The sequence below is a fragment of the Chaetomium tenue genome (genome assembly GCF_020726465.1).
Source record: "Chaetomium tenue strain MPI-SDFR-AT-0079 chromosome Unknown F5144scaffold_4, whole genome shotgun sequence".
Classification (NCBI taxonomy): domain Eukaryota; kingdom Fungi; phylum Ascomycota; class Sordariomycetes; order Sordariales; family Chaetomiaceae; genus Chaetomium; species Chaetomium tenue.
The window spans coordinates 2,250,538-2,265,205 of record NW_027117332.1 but is presented as its reverse complement, the minus strand read 5'-3'; the positions used below and the strand labels follow the sequence as shown (position 1 = coordinate 2,265,205).

Here is a 14,668-nt window from a genome sequence, read left to right as displayed (position 1 = left end):
GAGGGGGGTGGGGATGGGGAGGAGGATGGCGTGGGGGCTTTGCGGCCGTGGATGCTGGGTGTTGGGTGGGGTGTTGGTGTTGCTCTTGGGGTGGGCGTCTTGGTTTGATTCGCGCCCCATCCATCTATCTATCTATCTGTCCCTCCATCCTCCCTCCATCCACCCGTCCGTTCATCGGTCTTTTCTTTGCTTCGGCTACAACGGAGTTTGTTTGGTGTGTGTGGCGTGGCGTGGTGGCGTAAAGGAGTATCTTCTGGCCTTGGTGGTGTATCCCTCTCCCTCTACTGTCTGTATGAGCGAGCAAAAGCAGCACGTTCGGTTCGGTTCGGTTCGGTTTGGCTTTGTTTTTTGATTGAGCGCTCTAGTTTTGTTTTTAATTGCCATTGTTTGGTGGTTGGAGGGAGGTTGAAGGCAGTGGCTGATACTGTCTCGTTTGCGTGTGCGATACCCGAAACATTACGCGGGAGGTGGCTGGATATATCCTCTAAAGAGGGAAGGAAATTGAAGTTGTCTTGCTCAGAGTTGCTCTCGTTTCTCTCAAGTGTTAAAATGTAAATATTAGGAGACACCAGTGCGTATATAACGCTAGACAGTCGTTGCCGTCGTCACTCACCCCTCTGTATCCTCTTGATACGCTGTTTGTGCTTCGCCCCAAGGCTTTTGCGTACCTGACTTCAGGCATATCTCCCCAAGTGAAGCTGGACTTTGGAACATCGACATCGCGAGAGGGCGTACAGCGTGAATTGTGTTTGATGATTATCGAGTAAGAGCTTGCAGATCCACCACCCATCGTCAAGTAACCCCATACTCGTGGCTGCTTTCTCCCGAGTACCCCTATACGTTCCACCATCTGCCAGTGCTTTTGTCGCATTCTCCCCTGGTTAGCCGTGTTTTGATATATCTCTGTCCACCGTTCTCGTTGACGCTATATAAGCCGTCGTGGCCAGCGGGCGATGAAGGAGCCACGTTTACTACCTAGGTGTTCTGGGACAGATCCGGCCAGGGCGCCATTGAGGTTCCCGAAGTCCCAGGGTAGCATGCATGGACAAAGCCCAACCATCACCACCCAAACATACTCCCAGGCCTCAAAAGCAGGTGTTGTTGGCAGGAGACTAATACCCACGACGGATGACCAATATCGCGTTGGAGGAAACAACAAGTCGACCATGAGCAGACAGAATCAAATTGACTATGTTTCATACTAAGAATGTCTTCAGGAATGAGGAGATCGTTCCCGAGTCCCAGGAAACAAGGCAGGATCTTCTAGGCAATATGGTATCCTTAGGTAAAACGGATCAAGCTATATATTAATTCCACGAGCGAAACGGGCAACGACTTGCTAAGCTAAGCTAAAAGCACGATCTCATCTCAAAAGCACTCAAAGCGCAAGCCCATAGTAAATAGCCAAGCTATCCACAGGGCACGAAGAGAATAGGGGTCCAGAAACACACAACACACACCACCGCTCCTCAGCCAACCGCACCATCTCAACCCCAACCAAACTCAAACCCACTTCCCCTTCCCCTTCCCTTTCCCTTCCACCTCCAGCGGCGGGTACTCATCCCCCTCCCAAGCCGCATCCGCATCCACCACCCCCGCCTCCTCCTGCTCCTTCACCCTCCGCAACCTAGCCTCCTCCTCCTCCAGACTCAGCCGCAGCGCAAGCGCCAGGTCATCATCCGCATCAACACCAACATCAGGGGCAGTAGCAGCCTCGGACCCCCCAGCTGCATACCCCGACACGCCCAAGCCAGATCCACCCACGCCCACAGCAACAACAGGTGACGCACCCTCTGACCTGCCCTTCCCCTTGCCCTTGCCCTTGGCACTCTTCACCTGGACTTTGACTTCATACCCGCCCCAAGCCACAGGGGCGTCGGCGGTGCCACCCCACGACTGCGATGGGGATTGCGATGGCGGGGATGGCTGCTGCTGCGAGGGGGACATGTCGCCAACGCCCTCGAGAAGCGACAGGCGAATAGCCCGCTGGATCTGCGCCTCATAGTCATCGTCCTCACCAACGCTAACACCACTACCCTCCCCATCTGTCACCGTAGTAGTCACCTCCTCCCTGAGAACGGGCAGATTAACCACAGCGCCGCTGGGCCCCACGCCGCCATTACTCACACTTGGCTCGGGCGTAACAAACGCGCCATCGACGGCGCTGCTCCCCACCGAGCTGGCCGTCTCGCCCGCGGTGTCGCTGGCGCTGGTATTGCGGCGCATCTCGTCGACGGCGAAGGACTCCTCCGAGACCATGGTGGCGTACTGCAGGGCCTCCTCCTCGGTCAGCTCGGCGAGGCCGACGCCGAAGCGCTTGCGGAGGCGGTCGACCTCGCGCGAGCGGTGCTCGCGTTCGTGGCGCAGCTCGGCCTCTTCGGCGGCGATGTAGCTGGACACGGTGCCGTTGTTGCGGCGGCCGGCGAGGCGGCCGTGGATGTCTGAGTGGCGGAGGCGGCGCTTCCGGCCGGACCCCTGGGCCGTGGAGCTGTAGGTCCAGAAGCGGACGAAGGTGCCGAAGGCGAGGACGCCGCGGAGGATGGTGGCGTTCGGGTCGAGGGCGATGGCCCGCACAGCAAAGTAGTTAGCGTGCTGTAGCGCCGGGTTGGCGTGGAGGATGTGCCGCGGGATGCGGCCCGATGATTTCGCATTGAGGGTGCGGATAGGCTCGAGTGAGGACGCAAGCGGGTCCCACGCCTGGACGAGGCTGTCACTGCCTCCATGGACGATGTGCAGAGCCGAGACTGCGAGGGCGGTGACCTCGGGTGACTCGGTGTGGATGACTCTCACGGGGCTCACGACAGGTGAGGTTGTGTCACGCATGTTCCACACGACGACGGAGCCAATGTTAGTTCCGACCGCCAATAGGCGCGCGCGGCGTCCGGGGATCTCGCCAGTCGCATGCTTGGAAGTGGGAGTGCCAGGCGTGTTCGCCCCCGACAACCCCGACAGCAGAGGATCCTCGAAGTCTGTCATCAGGGCGAAAGTGGATGTGTCCACTGCGCTCGCCGTAATCTCTACAGCGTGGTTGTGCTTAAACACGAACTCATTGGTCCGCCATTCTTCGATCTCGACCGTCCCTGGTATGGATCCAAGTTGAGGCGTGCTCGACCCGGAAGCGGCTGGCGATACCCCGTTCGTGTTGTTGTCAACTTGAAGGGCTGCTTTGGATACCTCAACCACGGCTTCACCGCCGAAGATTGACTGACGAGGGGCCAGGGGCGGGGCAACCGGGGTCAAGGCCCCCGACGGGCTGGACTTCCTTGAGCCATTGCACTTGACAAATCTGCGGATAGAAGCGGGCTCGGCCTCCTCACTGCCGCAGGTGACGACGAAAATGGATTCTCCACCACCATTCTCACCGCCAGCAGCGAAGTCAACCTCAAGTTTCCGCAACATGTCCCAGCCCTGGCACACTTTTCTGAAGTGAGCGGGAGTGTGCTTGAAGTATTTCTCAATCTCCCTGGCCTCGGCCACGATCTGCTCTCTGCTCAGGTTCATCGCGTGAGCAGAGGATCTTGGGGAGTAAGTGCCCATGATCGCGTTCTTGTCGAACTCATCAGGCTTTGCGGTGCGCCGGGTCGCCTCAATCAGTTCCCAATGCGCGGTTCGGCCAGCATGCCAAGCATCCTTGATCGCATCCTCAGCCTTACCCTTATGAAAGGGGGGGCTTGGTGGTTCAGTGAGGTAGTAGACCTCGCCCAGAGCATTCAATGCGACAGCCCAGACACGGCCTAGGGCCTTCCGCCGCAGGCTATACTGGTCATCAACTTTGATGTCAATGATGGGCACGCCAGGGCTGAGCACCCAGCGAGCCGTCATATCCCCGTCGCCGAATCGAGGGCCTGTTGACTCATGGCCCAGAGCATAACTTGTCACAACGCCCAGTGTAGATCCGGCCAAGATACCGACCATGGACTGGGTTATCGACGTGACACTCGACGACTTGGCGATCCAGACGCAGCTAACTGCATCAACCAAGGCTGGGATCTTCGGAATCTCAGGCGGCATCTCAGTCAAGCCGTGGTCGTGGCCAATGTAGTGTCCCCGTAGTTGGCCAGTCGCTTTGTAGTACACGCGGCCGCCGGGGAAGCCCTCGCCTCCGGCGAAGCCATAGGGCTGGCTCACGTCCATGACGTTGGGCACAGCTGCCGGACCCTCACCGACGCCAAAGAACTCTAGGTTTGGAAAGGTCTCGTCAAGCTGCTGGAAAGCGAAAGGATCGTCCAAACCCCATTTCTCGATCCTGCCCGTGGTGGGATCGCTGACGGTGGCTACACCAAGATCGCGCGTCCCATGGATCAACCTCGGACCCTTCTTCCCGCCGGTGAAATCCGCATGGACATGGCTGATCATCCACGGGAGCTTCGAGTTGTAGGTTAGGACGGCCGTGGCCTTCTTCCCGGATTGGCTGGGACGAGCCGATGAGCCAACATTGCCGGGCTTGCCGCGCACCACGCTCCGCAGCAGGCGCGTGCGGAGTAGGTACTCACTGCGCCAGGAGGCCAGGGCGGTGAGCCTCGTGAAGTGACGGACCTCGGATCGAATGACATCCGACGACTCGGCCTCCTCCCTGGCCTGTTGGTCGGCCTTGGTGTGGCCGGCCACGGAGTCCTGCCCCGCGAAGTAGCGTAGGAAAGCGGCTCGCCATGCATATGGGGTGGTGACGAGGGCGTAGAAGCGCTTCGAGACCAACGCCACGGCGCCGTGCGAGTCGGGGTGTAGGTGGGACAGGATCTGAGTCAGAATCTCTGCAGCGGATCGTGTCAGTGGCCCGCTGCAGCAGTCTCAAAGTTGAACGGTGTGGGTGAACACGCGCCCGTGGCGGAAGCAAAACGAACCGTTGGGGAAATCGGTCAGTTGGATGCCGGCAGACTGCGAGCTATGGATAACCTTAAAGCCTAAAGCGGGGCGGGAGTCGTCGCGGGGCGATGAGGAGACTGCCACATTCTCGTAGTCAAAGACGCGTTGACCGGCGACAGTGACTGGGGTTGCGGTAGCGGACTTGACCTCGGCGACGCTCAACCAACCAAGGGACTGGCGGAGGTGGTCGACATTAAGGTCGTGGTCAGACACTGCTCCACCAGATCGCTGGGCATCCGAAGAGGTGCTTCGGACGCGCAGCGGGGAGCGAGCATCTGACGAACCTGCGAGGGAGCGACCGGGGCCATGTTGAGCAGTGGTGGGCGAGGTAAGACTTGTGTGTATTGCAACGATGTCGTGGTTTGGAGTTTCGATCAGCCCTGGTTGCATAAAGGTTCCTGCTTGAACACCGGGACGCGAGTGGTCGGCTGTGCAGCTCGGTTCGCACAGTCGTGATTGATCGGTCGGTAACTTGGAAGGCAGGCAAGGTACCTAGCCAGTCTTGGGGGGCCGAAGAAGGCGGGGGATTGTGTTGGACGTGACGTGTTGGGTCGTGGGAAACGGGCGCCTTCACTCGCTGGAGCGGTTCTGCTGTATCGATCGATCGTGCTTGTTGCGCTGCGGTGGATGGAAGCGGGACCTGTGAGACCTCGGGGATGTGAATACCATGGAACGGGTGACGTCGGGTGTTTCCGTCTGGGTGCGCTCGGTTTTTTTTCGCGTCGACCACACTCGCTCCTCCTTGCTTGCCGTGGACTCGAGATTTTCCAGGTTCGGGTTAGGGTCAAGCACCTTGCTGCTCAATCTCTGGCCAAAAAACACCAAACTCCAAATGGAGGACCTTGGACTAGGGGAACGAAAGGAAAGCCATTCGAAAGCCCAAGGTCTACTTTTTATTTGACTCAGTTTCTTTTATTTAATTTATTTTGCTCGGTTTTTTATCTGTTCTTTTTCTTGTTTTCTTTTTTACTTCTTTTTCTTCTCTTTTCTCGATTTCTTGCTCCCCTTTCAAGTTCGGCTTTTTTTGGCCAGCCAAGTGAGCTGCTCCCCGCAGCTTGGGGTCACTAATCTTAGGGCATCCCCGCCATGGATCTGATCTGCCCTCAAGACGCAACCTCACGATTACGCAAGAACGGGATCATCCGGGGAAGCAAAGCCTGCCTGCTGTTTCTCGCTATCCCAGCGAGACAGAACGCCCGCCTCGCGTAATACTAACAGCAGTTCTGCAAGTTCTCGTCCGGGGCTGTTTTGTTGATGTCTCACTCGATGAAAACGATGCTGGTGGCTTAAACCATGCTCGAAAACGCCCGTTTCCATTGACAAAAATGCGCCAAAACGTGCCGGAACAAAACGGGGGTGGCCGTGGGGCTGAGACATTGTTTCAAAGCTTCGGCCCTATCCCCAACGGGAAAATGGGTCCCCCGGATGACGAACCGAGAAGAGTGGGTTCCGTCCCAGGATCCCTGGAGATGTGCGAATCGAAGTTCTTTTGCAATGAGAAAAGCCAACCGCTTTTTTCTCGAACCCGATCAGGGCCGGCCCCGCTTGCTCCGGGACAAGACGGCGCAGCCCGTCGCCGCAACATCTGCACATTTAGGAGACTCATGCCTTGACTGACTCACGCCGGGAGGTGGCCGATAACTCATCTCCTAGCCGATCCCGAGTGATTCCCGACCCTTCTATCGGACTGCTCCGACTCAAATCGCCTCGACGACACCCGACACCAAGGCACCTCACCTCCTCACCTCCATGCCCATTCCCACAGAGTTTTCATTTCGGGCCCGAATCCCAGGGCCTGTCCGGGGTATTGTGGGAAGCTCCATCTTTGCCCCGTCGACGCCATCGTTGCCTGGCCTCTCCACTTGGCCATCTGCCCATGCGCCTCCGCAATGTGCTAGGGTGCATCCTCTTCTTGCAATCCGCCATCCGTAATCTCCGTCTGCGCTGGCATGCGAGTGCCGGCTGTCCCACTCGGCATTGGGGGTGGAGAGCACGTCCGATACATTGGAGGGTAGGCGCGGTTCGGGACGCACAAATTCGAGTATGACGTGTTCCAAATGACTAGCGAGTGTTGAGTATCGCATACCTCAACGGATGCATCCAACTGGGAATAAATGGCCTGCCCGAGTTGTCATCCACCTCCAGTTCGTCCTGCTCTGGCCGAGCGTACGGACCAGTCCAACTTTATACCCCGCCCCTTTCGCGCCATCCACCCGTTTTCGGGATGCTCCGAGGAAGGGGACGGGGGTTGAAGGAGGAAATAAGCCGAAGAAGGGAAAGCAATGCTTGCCTCGGCGCCTGGAAATCCGAGGCGTTATCAACTTTCCTGCGCAGGGGAGAAAGGCGAGTCAGCCAACTTGGTGATATCCGAAGGGCCCACGTCAATCGCTTTCCCCCAGGCTTTCTCGCCGGGGATGTGGAGGTCATTCCGAGGCATCCTACGAGGTTGATATGGCAATCGAGACACCCTGTCGTGCAAGGGTTAGTGTCAACGGAATCATTGAAACACTGAAGGAATCCAAAGTCTTGTGAAGCTTGTAACGTTACCGCCAATTACGTTAGAACGGGCAAGTTCAGCCCATATTGATCATGCAAAGCAAAGTCGTCGTCTCCGGGGATACCGTGGGTTTTGTTGTCTCGTACGACAAATGTTCGAGAGACATCACTCAAACACGACATCTCTTTGGCCTGCCAAATCTGGGGCTAGCGAAGGTGGAGGCGGGCGGGCAGTGCCGCGAATCCCACATGAAGATCTTGCAGTCCGAACAGTGATGCTGGGCTATAACAGACGTAGCAGCGCATGGGAAAGGGAAAAATACTCTTTTGCAGACCGACAGACCATGCAACAAACGCCATCATATCAAGCCTTAACCGCTTTTGATAAGAGGAGTGTTTGGGAACAGAAGGGACAAGGGACGGGGAAGCAGGAACCGGCATGATGCAAGCATCTCTTATTGGTGTAGGTTGCATCGCTTCGCAGGCCTCGCTGTGCGGCCTTTCGCCGGCGCAAATGCCCTGTTTCGTGCAGAATCTGGTCACCTCAACGCAGATATTTCTCAACGTTGAACATGGCGGTTGTGGTGGCATCTGCGACATGGGGGCGGCGGGAAGGGGTGCCCCATGTGTGTCTCGTCCATATTTATTACTGTGTAAGAATTTTTGGCATCTCGCCCGTTGAAAAAAAAGCATCCGGTGATGCCGCAATAGGTCGGATGATGTGCGTCTCAGGATCAACGCATGGCCTGTGCGTCCCGCTGCTAGCGTCGGGCAAGGTGGAGCCGGACTTTCGTTCCGTGGAACGACGTCTCGAATTCGACGTCGGAGGCCCCGCTTAGCCGCAAAACTGAAAACCGTCGATGCCATGAACGCCATGCCAGGAGATTTTCAATTCAACAAGATTTTTGATCCGGCAAATCCACCAAACGGCGGTATGCAATGTATCACAATGTGTGGGGTTAATAATCGCGACCGGCGACCAGGAGACGGAAAGCCGGTGGTTTTGGGGCCGGTGCCTCAAGCCGCTCTACACTAGCCCCAGTATGTCGAGAGATGCAGTAGAGTCGCAGCCATACCTGTGGCCGAGATGCACCTCCTGACGGGGGGAGAGGGGATGGCATCCGGCGGTGCCGCTAGGAGGTGAGCTGATGCCCAAGGAGTCTGCGGCCCGAGAGTCGCTGGGGAAACGCTGCATCAACCCGGGGATTGGGTCTGATATCTCTTCGCTGTTGGTTGACTTGACGCGGGGCTAAGGCTAGGTCGGGACTACCTCACCTCAAGAGGGTTGGGCTAGTCTTGGGAACGACGACTGCAGATGCTTGGCCCCCGAATCCCCAGCTGCGACGTGGTACGAAGCAATAGTGCTCCGACTTGTGGAGGACGAACTGACACCGCGCATCCCCTTATTTCAATGGCGGGCCGGCTGAGCGGAGCGGTAGAAAGAGGGGGTCGGCTGAAAACATCTGTCTGGATCCGACAGCCTGGAACCAAGGGCAAATTAATGGCCGCCACGGTTGGGGTTGCAGGACAGCAAAAAAAGAGACGCAGAGAAACCAAGACAAGGATAGCGTAGTGTATGTAGTACGTGTCTGCGGTTCGCCGGAACACAACGGACTTCTCGGGATCCGCATACTCGTCAACGTCCCTGAACGAATGGGCTGTGGAGCAATGTTCCCGGCCGGACGGTGCCAGCGAAGTGACGTTTAGTTCGCGGACACTCCCGCCAGTCGTCCGTTTGTACGGGACAGCATCGACCGAGCGCCTGCGAGCCCCTGGCCTCTGACCTTGTCATAGCAGACCCTGTATCGTCAACGGCATTGGAAGGCTTCCTTGTGCATATTCATGCGAAGTCGCCCACTCTAGGCGAGCAATCGGATGCCAACCGGCGGGCCGAGACCGACAAGAACCCGTTTCCACAACCTCCGTGACTCGGGTTCGGATTCAGAGTGGGTTCAGCTTGACAACCAATCTGTTATCCCGGCCGCTGCATTGTCGTGGCGCTAAAACCCTTCAGCAAGACGGGCGTTCCCGTGTGGCTGGCGCTGGTGTGGGCGGGTTCGCAAGGGGCCAGAACGAAGGAATGCCAGCGCTCAATTCTACACGCCACGTCTCTGCCCGAGTTGATATTGTGGATATCGATGAATTCCAGAGGAGCCGGGATGCAACGGCACATTTCGCCTGGCTCGCCTGGCTCGCTGGCGGCCGCCGCAGTTGGTTGAGTGGTCAACGAGCCAACCTGGCCGAGCACTAAATCCCGCAGGGGACTGGGGAAAATGGAGAAGGTGTCCCGGGTTGTTTGAGCTTTATTCGGCAATTCGAAAGACGTTGTGACATGGCCAATCAGCTCGCTGGGACCCAAGGCCGAGCTTATGACGGAGGAGTTCGGCGTTGCGGTCGTGTCGACTGATCGACATTCTTCAACAGGACGAACTGCTGAGAACATCCCGTGCGAGTGTGTTTGGGCAGGAGGCGCTGAAGGCGCTCTCCATCATCGAGTTGCTGGATTAGGCTGGTGCATCCGCCAACGTTACTCTGCAGCGACTGGATGGTATGGCAGCTGCAGGACCCAACGCGGGTCGATGTGTTGGTTCGCAACAGAAATTGCCAGTTTTGCCCCTCGGCTGATGGCCAAGTTAGTGTTCCAGTGTCCCAAGTGACGTTGTCGGAGTGCCTCCGTGCTTCCATGCTTCCATGACTCGCGAGTGATGGCGCGGCAGGGTCCCGACGACACCGTAGAAGCATGCAGGCATGCTAGCATGGTGAGCATGGCAAGCACGTTGGTTGTTGGCCCCGGCGCCGCGACCTGCACGATGTCCGACGAGCAGTGTTGCCGGTCCGGTCCGTCGATGGAAACGTCGGTACCTTGTCAAGTTCTGATGCCGCCCGAGTTAAGGCGTGGGATTGGGAAGTGCCGAGGGCACAGGGAAGGTCAACGGGTTGTGTGTCCCGATCTCCGGTTCAAAGATCATGATCGAAACGGCGAGATGCCAGTGATGCCCTGCAGTCCCCCCCAAAGCAGTGATGCTTGCAGCGCCGAGTGCCCATGTCAGAGGATGGAAATGGTGCACTCAACCCTTGTCCGCGGGAAGGGACCGCCGGCAGCCGTGACTGGTGCGCTGTGGTGGTGCCCCCACTCTGAAAATTATGGGTAAGTCGGGCGATTTTCCCATTTGGACCTTTCGGCTGGCACGACGAGCAAGGGTCCTGCCCCGCAAGCGCACCGCTTCCAAGGGAGAGGCAAGCGAAGTGACTGGTTCCGTTGTTCCTGGTTCGCAGAACAGGTGGAGTTGCACACCCGCCCGAACTCCTGGGATGTCACGCACGACGTGTTCGAAAAAACGGCGCACCCTCCGTTTGCTACCGAAGTTTGCGTTTGGCACACGGAGCGGAAGGGAGTGGAAATGCTGTGTTAAATACTTTCGGACTTGGAAACATAAGTTACACTGGTAACGTGGCCAATTCCTCACGTTCACAGGTGTTTTTTTATTTGCTCCAGCCCCGCCATTACGTGTAATTACCATAGTTTCACACTTAAGAAGACCAACTTCAAAATTGCAACCGAGCCTCCTCCGTTTTCCGTACCCCAGCCCTCCCGTCCTTCCCGCCGCCTCGGGACCAGCAGTGGCAAAGTCGTTTCGAGCTGTCGGGGAACCCCTCAACTCGCCCGCACCACTCGCTGGTCACTTCAGAGCGGAACCAGCCAGCCAGCCAGCCAGCCAGCGTCTTGGGTCTTCTGCATTGGCGCGCACAGCGTGCACGGCGTGCAGCCAGACGTTGGGCTCGACAATATCAAACCCCGAGCAGGTTTGCCGCAGACGCTAGTTTTTGATTAGCGGTGGCCCGGCTGCGTGACGCCTTCCAGGTGGCCAGTTCGCTTGGGCCTTGGATTGCGCTTGACTTGTTCGTTGCAACTCGCTGGCACTCCCCGTTCCCGCAATTGGCGTGGACCTTACCAGATCCTGTCGATACCACCGCTAGCGTGCTGCATCCCTCCCTCGTTTCCGCCGTGGGCCTGCACGTCGCTGGAGCGCAACAATACCCCAGTTATCCTTGCTAGCCTCTGGCACCGCACCACACCGAATCTGTCTGTCTTCTCCGCTCTCTTCTCCTCCCCCTTCCCGCTCACAACGGCGCTTCCATCACTCCCGGGTTTGGCTACTTCTTTCCCCTTTCTCCGGAGTGTGTGGTGACCTCCGCCGAACAACCATCGCCGACCGACCTCGAGCCCTCCCTTAGCACCATCAGGGATCAACAATTGCGCCGACACGCCGCCCTTGAATGACGCGGACCCGAAGTATAGGTGCTTTGAATGACGAATAGACTCCTGCAGCAGCCACAGTGCACGGTCACCGCTTGGGGTTCTTGCTTGCACCGGGGGCCCACCACAACACAAACTTCCGACTTCACTGCCATTCGAAGGCGGATTGCAGTCTAGACTCCTGGGTTCCGAGAGACAACATCTCGACGGATCTAGTTCTTTTTATTTTTCCACAATTCTGTGGACGTCCTGGCCAGCCGTGCGAAATCTAAAACCCGATGGTCTTTCAAGACAACAACCAATAAATCACATCATCAGCAACATCAACCAAGATGAGTTCGCCAGTGCAAGGAGGGCCGTCGGCCTCCAAGGACAAGGAGGAGAAGGAGGGGTTGAGGAAGAGGGTCTTGTCGAGGGTGAAGACAGTTTTTAAGAAGGCCACCGATTCGCCTCGTCGCACGTCCGTCGCCGCCGCACAACCCGAGACGACAACCACTCCCGCCGTGGCTTCCACGAGGTATGCCCGACTCGTTCCTCCTTTAAATTTCCTTTATCGGGCGTGTTAAAAGCTCTGATGAGGGGAAGTGTTCACCACGAATTGGCCCTCATACTAACATGTAGCCACAGTCAAACCGCGCCCGTGGCAGAAGTTCCCGCGGCTGTGGAAGCCACCAAGATCCCGAGGTCTCAGATCTTCGCGGAGCGGGCGAAGAAGCTCGGCGAACTCTACGGCCTGGAGCTGCCGCCTAGCGAGTGGCACAAGACCGAGGGCCACGCCCTCCGCGTCGAGAAGCCTATCAGGATGCGGGTGCACAGAAAGTGCCATCTCTGCAGCACCTCGTTTGGCAAGGACCGGGAATGCCCTAACTGTGCGCACCCGCGTTGCAAGCAGTGCCCGCGCATCCCCCCGAAGCGCACCGAGGCCGAGAAGGAGGAGAGCCGCAAGAAGCGGGCCGCCATCATCAAGGAACGGGCCGAGAAGGCACCCATCATCCCTGACTGGGATCCGACTCCGAAGAAGATCATCCTTAAGCGGCCGGCCAAGACCGGAGGCCAGGACCTTTACTACAGGAAGCCCCGGCAACGTATCCGGAGAACGTGCTGCGAGTGTCAGAAGCTGTTCACCGGGACGAAGATCTGCGAGGGTTGCCAGCACGCGCGTTGTACCGATTGCCCTCGGGACCCGTAAGTTCCAGTCCTTTCGCCCGCCGTTGCAATTGAGCTCGTTAGCTAACACCCCATACAGCCCTAAGAAGGACAAGTACCCGTATGGCTATCCTGGAGACGCTCCGAGCGCGAGGATTGGGCATTACCAATGCGCTAGTTGCAAACATGTCTTCTCTTCGCCGCCGACGGAGCAACAGGCCTGCGCTAAATGCTCACACGGCCAGTGCGACAGGCTAACTCCGAGGAAGGTGGAGCCGGAACCCGATCCTGAAGTCCTGAAGAGCTTACATGCGAGACTGGAGAGCCTGAAGCTCAAGTGACATTATCCAGATGAAGGCAGTGTCATATGGAGGGGGAAATCGGCCGAAGGTGGTGCGGGCGATCAAGCGTTTATTTCTTAACTTGGCATTATTCTTCTGATGCATTCAACCACCATCTCTTCTCAGCAAGCATGAGCCTTATTCGTCGCGAAACATTTGTCCGGACTTTGTTTTCCCTCACCAAAGCATCCATCGAGACTTGCCGTCCCAAGCCGGTTGACTTTTTTTTCCGTTCCTCAACCGATCGCGCCTACTCAGCTCTCACGCACCACCCCCTCCTCTTCAGCTCGAGGGGGCACCACGAACAAAACGATTTACGAAGGAGTCTCCTCTGTTGCCGCCACGGGGAATTCAATTTCACAATTATACATACGTTGCCGACAGATTCGAGTACATGCGACCACGACCCGATTGCATCTAGACCACCGCGATTTTCATATACCCTTCATTTCCAGCCAGGCGGAGCATTGGGGTTTTTATCGAACTCTTGGGGGAAGCAGTAGACATTGGACGTTCGGATGGGCCACATGCGCGCTGGGACGCGGGGGAGAAGGATACAAGAAACACGGATGACGGGTTGAGAGTCTACCGCCAATACGGCCACCTCTTCGGGCTTCGAACAGCGCAAATTTCACGGGGCAGCTTTGAAGACGGTACAAACAACATGCCAGGGCGAACGGGAAAATTAAGCAGGTGGAAGGCATGGAGGAGGGCAGAGACAGATTTCTTGGGACTCCTTTTGGTTCTCAGTTTTCTACATTCACATCCGTTTCCTTTTCTTTTTTGGCTCGGTCATAACAGACAACCTTTCGATGAATGATCACACCCTTTTTTTGCTCCTCGATTCAAAATTCCCGGGTATCATATCATAATAAAAGAAAAGGCAGGTTATTTCTGACGGAAGCAATTACTACATACTCCTGCGCGTTCGAGTCGGTCAATCGGACGGGACGGGGCGAGGGAGGCGTTTTGCTGTGCCTCTTGCCTGCTGCCCTACCCCGATTTCCAACGCAAGCCGATCGGACGGGAGTTGGGTCGCACGAACCACGAACCCAATCTTTCTCCCAATAACCGGCAGCGAATCACACGGCGTCCCAAGAAAGAAGGCACCCGGCCCCTCAAATGCACTTCGACCCATTTGACATATTTTGACATCGCACCTGGGCATGGCACAACTCCGGGTGTGGAAGCACAAAACGGCGTGGCAAAGCAGTACGAAGGAGGCAGCGCTGTTTCACCCTCGGGGTGCCGGCAGTAGGGTTGTGCGGCGTGCACATGTTGTTGTATGCACCTAGCCGCGGGAGTCGAGCTGTCGGTGAAGCTCTGTTTGTTTTGTTCGGCTGGCTGCACCGAACCGAGAGACGACAACACAGAGGCACATGCGGGCCTTGCTCCATAGTTTTGCTTTTCCACCCCTCCCTTTCCTTCCTGGCGGGACGGGTAGTCGTGGGTTATCCCGAGTCTAGACAGGGCTACGGGAACCGACAGTCTGGGCGGATGGGGTTCATCGTATGTTGGCTTGACCGGTCGGCAGGGTTTGCTTTCCTTCTTTTTTTTTTCCTTC

General features: G+C 57.2%; 4 protein-coding genes across 4 annotated transcripts; 2 read left to right on the top strand and 2 right to left on the bottom strand.

Annotated features, from left to right (window-relative positions):
- Window positions 1-24: 24 nt before the first annotated feature.
- On the top strand, window positions 25-638 carry F5144DRAFT_572714 (uncharacterized protein; the record flags this gene model as incomplete). The annotated part of the gene is made up of 1 exon (XM_066788915.1): window positions 25-638. A coding segment is annotated over one exon (328 nt), but the record flags the coding sequence as incomplete, so codon positions are not given.
- A 552-nt stretch (window positions 639-1,190) lies between these two features.
- F5144DRAFT_572713 (uncharacterized protein) lies at window positions 1,191-5,602 on the bottom strand. Its single transcript, XM_066788914.1, has 2 exons — window positions 4,842-5,602; window positions 1,191-4,751 (listed from the first exon to the last, which is right to left on the bottom strand). Exons 1-2 carry the CDS (start codon window positions 5,251-5,253, stop codon window positions 1,504-1,506), a joined length of 3,660 nt encoding a protein of 1,219 aa, XP_066643125.1. The 5' UTR covers window positions 5,254-5,602; the 3' UTR covers window positions 1,191-1,503.
- A 1,539-nt stretch (window positions 5,603-7,141) lies between these two features.
- F5144DRAFT_237716 (uncharacterized protein) lies at window positions 7,142-8,454 on the bottom strand. Its single transcript, XM_066783319.1, has 2 exons — window positions 7,421-8,454; window positions 7,142-7,189 (listed from the first exon to the last, which is right to left on the bottom strand). The coding sequence occupies exon 1, from the start codon at window positions 8,233-8,235 to the stop codon at window positions 7,567-7,569; it is 669 nt and encodes a 222-aa protein (XP_066643124.1). The 5' UTR covers window positions 8,236-8,454; the 3' UTR covers window positions 7,142-7,189; window positions 7,421-7,566.
- A 3,117-nt stretch (window positions 8,455-11,571) lies between these two features.
- F5144DRAFT_237503 (uncharacterized protein) lies at window positions 11,572-13,512 on the top strand. The gene is made up of 3 exons (XM_066783318.1): window positions 11,572-12,134; window positions 12,245-12,802; window positions 12,864-13,512. The coding sequence occupies exons 1-3, from the start codon at window positions 11,950-11,952 to the stop codon at window positions 13,102-13,104; spliced, it is 984 nt and encodes a 327-aa protein (XP_066643123.1). The 5' UTR covers window positions 11,572-11,949; the 3' UTR covers window positions 13,105-13,512.
- The last annotated feature ends 1,156 nt before the right edge of the window (window positions 13,513-14,668 follow it).

Coding starts and splice junctions, on each gene's coding strand:
- F5144DRAFT_572713 (XM_066788914.1), bottom strand. CDS start 5,253: ATGCAACCAGGGCTGATCGAAACTCCAAACCACGACATCGTTGCAATA. Junction 4,752..4,841: donor ACTGACCGATTTCCCCAACG/GTTCGTTTTGCT, acceptor GATCCGCTGCAG/AGATTCTGACTCAGATCCTG.
- F5144DRAFT_237716 (XM_066783319.1), bottom strand. CDS start 8,235: ATGGCGTTCATGGCATCGACGGTTTTCAGTTTTGCGGCTAAGCGGGGC.
- F5144DRAFT_237503 (XM_066783318.1), top strand. CDS start 11,950: ATGAGTTCGCCAGTGCAAGGAGGGCCGTCGGCCTCCAAGGACAAGGAG. Junction 12,135..12,244: donor CCCGCCGTGGCTTCCACGAG/GTATGCCCGACT, acceptor ATGTAGCCACAG/TCAAACCGCGCCCGTGGCAG. Junction 12,803..12,863: donor ACCGATTGCCCTCGGGACCC/GTAAGTTCCAGT, acceptor CACCCCATACAG/CCCTAAGAAGGACAAGTACC.